The sequence below is a fragment of the Acanthisitta chloris genome, unplaced genomic scaffold (genome assembly GCF_000695815.1).
Source record: "Acanthisitta chloris isolate BGI_N310 unplaced genomic scaffold, ASM69581v1 scaffold23445, whole genome shotgun sequence".
Taxonomy (NCBI): domain Eukaryota; kingdom Metazoa; phylum Chordata; class Aves; order Passeriformes; family Acanthisittidae; genus Acanthisitta; species Acanthisitta chloris.
In genome coordinates, this window is record NW_008675636.1 from 360 (window position 1) to 6,428 (window position 6,069).

General features: G+C 50.0%; 1 protein-coding gene across 1 annotated transcript; it reads left to right on the top strand.

The window, feature by feature from the left end:
• Nucleotides 1-457: 457 nt before the first annotated feature.
• ZDHHC4 (zinc finger, DHHC-type containing 4) lies at nucleotides 458-5,833 on the top strand. The gene is made up of 6 exons (XM_009075846.1): nucleotides 458-580; nucleotides 2,146-2,219; nucleotides 3,290-3,468; nucleotides 3,555-3,680; nucleotides 4,438-4,682; nucleotides 5,561-5,833. Exons 1-6 carry the CDS (start codon nucleotides 458-460, stop codon nucleotides 5,831-5,833), a joined length of 1,020 nt encoding a protein of 339 aa, XP_009074094.1.
• Nucleotides 5,834-6,069: the final 236 nt, after the last annotated feature.

Below are 6,069 nucleotides of genomic sequence, written 5' to 3' on the forward strand. Positions count from 1 at the left end.
AGGGAACAGCCTTAAGTTTCACCAGGAGAGGTTCAGGTTAGACATCAGGAGGAATTTCTTCATGGAAATGGTTGGAATGTGCTGCCCAGTGAGATGGTGGAGTCACCATCCCTGGAGGTGTTCAGGGAACAACTGGACATGGCACTCAGTGCTCTGGTCTGGTTGCCAAGGTGGCGATGGGTCACAGGTTGGATTGGATGATCTTGAAAGTCTTTTCCAACCTAAAGGATTCTGTGATTCTGTCTTGGCAGAGAAATACGCGAAACATCGACCTCAGTGCCATGTCCTGATGGAGGGGCCTGGAGTGCACTGGTGGGAGGGTCTGGGGTCCCCCCCTGGGCTCGAAGCTGCTCCGTTGCTCCGGTACCTCCGTTGCATAGGGGAGCCCAAGCCCTGGGACAGGGTTGTGGCACCCAGGGACACTCACAGCTGCTTCTGCTCCATCCCAGGGCTCAGGATGGACTTCTTGACACTCTTCTTGGCTTACCTGTGCTTTGTGCTGGCTGTGACTGCTCTGCTCTGCCTCTGCTCAGGGAGGGAGGAGAGTTTCCTCATGAGAAGTGTCCACAGAGCAAATCAGGTAAGGAACTGGGCTGCGAGGTGAGGAACTGAGCTGCTAGGTGAAGAACTGGGCTGCCACATATGGACTGAGCTCCCAGAGCAATGAACATCTCCCGTCCTGGTGGTCTGCCCTACTTGGTTGTCCTAAAATCAGTGTAATTGCTGTATTTCTCCCCTCTAGAAGATGCCAGTGTGTGTGGTCAGGGTGATAATCCTACATATTTGCTATTTCAGCCTGTTTGGCCAATGCTGTCAGGCACGGAGTGGATTGCTGGGGTGTCCTGTGTGGGGCAGGGGTTGGACTGATGATCCTTGTGGATCATCCTTCCAACTCAGGTTACTCCATGATTAAATAATTTCTTTAGACAGTATTTTAAATCATTTCTGGCTGTAACTAGCACTGTATAAGCCTGGAAGTGTGCTAGGGCTGCCTGCAGGTTGCTTTGTTGTTGAGTTATGAGTTTCCTGTGGCAGCAGCCTTGGAAAAGTCTCTTTTTGCAGCCCGTGAACTGCTGAGACAACACATTCCAGGAACACAGAAATATTTAGCATCCTCTCAGCTGCACATATGCTTTTTGCCTCCTGGTCTTTCACATCTCAGGCAAGAAGCTCTCACTGCATATTTTCTTGGCCTGTCAGCTAGAAATAGGCTCAGCTGCTCTAATTGCTCCAGCACTGAGCTGTGTGTTGCTATAGAGATGTGTCAGCCCCACAAGCTGTGGCTGAGGGATCACTCAGTGAGCACAGGCAGATTCCTCCTCCTTCAGCACATCAGGCTGTGCTGGAAAGGACAATTAGACACAGAATTACCAGGCTGGAGGTGGATTTTGGAAGGTTTGGTTGCATTGGGGGTTTTCCCCTTTTTCTGGAGGCCACCAGGCTTTATCCTGTGATTATCTCCACTGGCACCTGTCAGCTGGAGCATATTGTCCTCAGTGCTCTCCCTAATGAACCAGTGCCCAGCACAACCCCCCTAAGCTCCTTACCCCTTTCACACCTTAATCCACACACGTGCTGGTGCCTCTTGGGATCCCAGGAACAGGGAACCTCATTCCAGTGTGGAGTCCGAGCAGCATGTCTGTTCTGTCCTTCCTTCTTCGTGGAAAGGGCTGTCAGGCATTGGAGCTGTCCAGTGGAGTATCCATCCCTGGAGGTGTTCATGGTATGACTGGACATGGCACTCAGTGCTCTGCTCTAGTTGCCAAGGTGCTGATGGGTCACAGGTTGGATTGATGGTCTTGCAGGTCTTTCCAACCTCAGTGATTCACAAAATCAGAGAATCAGTCAGGGTAGGAAAGATCTCTGAGATCATCAAGTCCAACCTATGACCTGATACCAATGTGGCAACCAGACCATGGCACTAAGTGCCACCTCCAGTCTGTCCTGAAGCAGCTTCTGTGATTCCACGTGTTATGGTTAGACTTGATGATCTTGGTGGTTTTTTCCAACCTTGGTTCTGTGACTAGAAGCTCAAATGCCCCTGGTGCTGTGGCTGTACTAGTACAGACCGGAGGGGTTAGGGATTGGAATGTGAGGCAGGAGGGATGTACAGCTGAGGTGACACAGTGTTCTCACTGCCCTCAGGTGCTGTCACTGGTCGTCCCCAACCAGCTCCAGAGGGTGACACACAGGGCCCTGCACAGCCTCTTCCACACCAGGTACTGCACTTTATGCCTTTCACATTGTTTTTACTAATCTTTCTGGTTCTTGTTGGCTTCTCCTACCACCACCAGAGCACTCAGTACTATCCTTAGATATCCTCTCTCCTTTAGGGATAGCTGTCTGGGATTACACATTCCCTTTAGGCTTTGCCGTGCTCTTGTCTCTCCCTTGCTCATGGTTTAGGAGGTGAGACCTGAGATACTTGCACACATTGACACACGATGTGCTCAGCATCTCCCAGTGCAGCAGATGTTGGGCACACTGGTGGGATTCTGGACCTCCTAAGGAATTCCCAGAGCCTCTCTGGCAGCTGCACAGGGACTCAGACAGATTCCCACCCTCTCCCTCCAATGCCATTAGCTCAGCCCAGCAGCCTGGCAGTGCAGGTGGCTCCAGGGGAAGCTGCACAGCTGCCAGGTGCAGCCTGCTGGCGTCAGGGGAATTCTGTGCTGTCTCTGGTGCTCCAGGAACAGTTTAAACACCTTTCCCTGGTGTTTCCAGGGTGAGGAACACCTCAGGGCTAACACATAGAGCTGTGGGGTGAGTGCTGGGGTGGCCTTGCTGCCTATTTTGCAGCTTTTCTGCTGTAACAGAACCTGAGACAGAGGTGACACTGTCGCTGGGGGCACTGGGACCCTCCATGTGCACTGGAACTGGTGTTCACTGTTGCCCATCTCCTGCCACACTTGTTTTGTAACAGCTGCTGATATTTCAGTGTTTTAAAGAAGATTTTCTGGGCTTTTCTTTACTTTCAGAGCAGCAAATGTCTCCTGGCAGAATGTTCTGTGGCCTATCACTGGGGCATGTTTTGTCAGCAGCAAAGTGATGAGACTTCGTGAAAAATAGCCAAAGGACATAATGCAGTGAATCTAAGTGGCAGATTTACAGGAGTGTTTGGGGGAAGAAGAGAAGGAGAAGCCACTGGGTGGAGAAAACACTATTCATATGCAATCCATGCTGGCCTGAGTTGTCTCTTTGCCTTTGCAAAGCCTTTGATCACCTCTGAGTGTACTTGACCTGTTCATCAGCTGCAGAGTACTAAAGAGACTCTCCCTTGCTGCCCCAGGAGCTGTTGGTTCGTGACCCTGCAGTTAGCCCTGCAGGCTGCAGTGTTTGGGGAATACACCTGGGAGGTGTTTATGTACTGCTGGGAGCAGCAGTTCCACCTCCTCCTCCTCCTCCTGCCCTACCTGCTGCTGGCTGGGAATGTGTGCTGCTTGCTGCTCTGCTCCTGGGCCGACCCTGGTAAGTTCCTGTTTCAGCTGTTTGTAAACCACTTTAAAAATGCTATAAATATAATAATTTTACTGTTTTCCCTGCTTCTTTCCCAGGTGTGATCACAAAATCAAACCAGGCAGCACTGGTGAAGGTTTATGCCTATGATGGAGTGATGTTTCAGAGAGGCACTGTGTGTCCCACCTGCTGCCTGGAGAAGCCAGCCAGGTCCAAGCACTGCAGTAAGAACCTCAGCCTCCTTGATAAGCACATCAGTAATCCTTCCCCAAAGGAATTCTTCACACTGCAGCTGTTGTGTTACCAGCTCAGAGCACACAGGGCTGTGTTTCCCCTCCTGAGGTCCCAGGTCATAGCTCCTTTTGCCAGTATGTGGATCTGGTTGGTTGCTGTTTCTTCTCACAGAAATGAGCAGTGCTGAGGGGATAAATCAGGGTCAGGAACAGCCAAACTGGTGAGCAGCTGGGAGTTAAGTGAGAAATTACCACCTGTCAGCACCTGAGTTTAGGGGTTTGCATTTCACAAAATCATCGAATCACAGGATGGTTTGGGTTGGAAGGGCTTTAAAGCTTGTCTCATTGCACCCTCTGCCATGGGCAGGGACACCTTTCACCAGCCCAGGTTGCATCCAACCTGGCCTAGAACACTCCCAGGGATGGAGCAGCCACAGCCTCTTTCTGAGCAAATTCTCTTTGCTGTTGTCATCTAAAGTAAAGGTTGGAGCTCCAATCTCTACCTTTCAGCCCAAGCCCTGGAGGTGCAGTCAGGCTAAACAGAGGAGGAAATGAGCTATATGATGTCTTTGGGTTTAGTATTGGGGTTTATTATATGCAATTAAAATCAATATACTTGCCTCAAAAGCTAAATCCTGACCACAATTCTCAGAATTTTCCAGATTCTAATCTCTGCTAAACTGTCTAAAAATCCAATTACTTGCAAGGCCAGTGACCAGCCCCTTGTTGTGTCCCTGCCTGTTCCCAGGGGTATGTGGGACCTGTGTGCATCGCTTTGACCACCACTGCGTGTGGGTCAACAACTGCATCGGTGCCTGCAACGCCAGGTACTTCCTGCTGCTGCTGCTGTCCCTCACTGCCACGGCCACAGCCCTCAGTGCCACCACTGCTGCACTGCTCACGCACCTGGTGCTGCTCTCTGACATGCTGCACAGCACCTACCTCGATGCCCAAGGCCACGAGCACCCCGTGGGGCTCCTCTTCCTCGTGCAGGTGAGTTTGTGCTGAGGAAGGTTTGGCTCACTCTTTCACGGAGTCATTGATGTTGGAAAAGACCTCTGAGATCACCAAGTCCAACCTGTGACCTAACACCATCGTGTCAACTAGTTCAGAGCACTGAGAGCCATGTCCAGTCTGTACTTAAAACACCTCCAGGGATGGTGACTCCACCACCATCCTGGGCAGCACATTCCATTGTGTCTAATCACCCTTTCTGGAAGAAATTCTTCCTAAAGTCCAACCTAAACCTCCCCTGGTGCAGCTTGAGACTATCTCCTCTTGTCCTGTCCCTGTTCCCTGGGAGCAGAGCCTGACCCCCACGTGGCTACAACCTTTTAGGTAGTTGTAGACAGCAATAAGGTCACTTTGCTGTCAGTTATCTTGTCCTGTTCCCCCAGGATGGGACAGGCTGCTGGTTTTAGCAGCAGCTAATGCAGCTGATTAACAGCTGATTTTGCACAGCTAATTAAGAGTAGAAAACTACCACTGCAGCAGACTTTAAAAACATGACACTTTTCTCCCAGCACTTCCTTCCACTCTCCAGTTCCTCAGATTTCTGTCTCCAGGATGTGTCACTCAGCACCTCTGGTTCATTCTCTATGAACCAAAGCGTGGTTCATAGAGAATTAATTCTGGTTCATAGAAAATGAAGGCCTGGACAGCCCTTTCTGTGCAGAATTTTCCACTAATATCCAACCTAAACCTCCTCTAGTGCAGCTTGAGCGATGAACCATCGTTGAGCTGGGTGGAGGTCAGGGCTGGGCACTTGTTCCTGGGCTCCACCACATGTGCACATGGATGTACATTCCAGCTGGACTTTTACAGTGATTTCATCCTCCCTTTTTTTAACTAATTTATCTTTCTCCTTGCAGCACCTGTTCCTGACTTTCCCCAGGATTGTCTTCATGCTGGGTTTTGTCATCCTGCTCACACTCATCCTGGGTGGATACTCCTGTTTCAGCCTCTACTTAGCCTTCACCAACCAAACCACCAATGAGTGGTGTAAATCCAGGAAGTTTGGGGGCTCCCAGCACCTCCCATCACAGCCTCCCAGCTACAGAAACATCTATTCCAAAGGAATCTGGAGGAATTTAAAAGAAATCTTTAAGCCTCCAACACTGTTGGAAAGGAAGAAAAGAACATGAAGATATTTTTGTTTATCTGAGGATTTTTGGATGTTTTTAAGACACAGTTCAGCAATAAGCTTGGATGCCCCAAACTGCTTTTGGAACAAGGTTAGGCACCATCAATCCAAATTGTGCAGTCAGCAGAGCACTATTTAAGATCCCTCAGACACCCTGAGGTTCTAGTTAGAGAGATCAGTAGGGAATTTCCTGGGATGGAGTTTGGTCCATCTTGAAGTGAATCTCTCCCTGGGAAG

Excerpts from the sequence above, each read along its gene's own strand:
- ZDHHC4 (XM_009075846.1), top strand. The coding sequence starts at position 458 with ATGGACTTCTTGACACTCTTCTTGGCTTACCTGTGCTTTGTGCTGGCT. Across the intron at positions 581-2,145 it reads GTGTCCACAGAGCAAATCAG|GTGCTGTCACTGGTCGTCCC; the intron begins GTAAGGAACTGG and ends CACTGCCCTCAG. Across the intron at positions 3,469-3,554 it reads CTGCTCCTGGGCCGACCCTG|GTGTGATCACAAAATCAAAC; the intron begins GTAAGTTCCTGT and ends CTTCTTTCCCAG.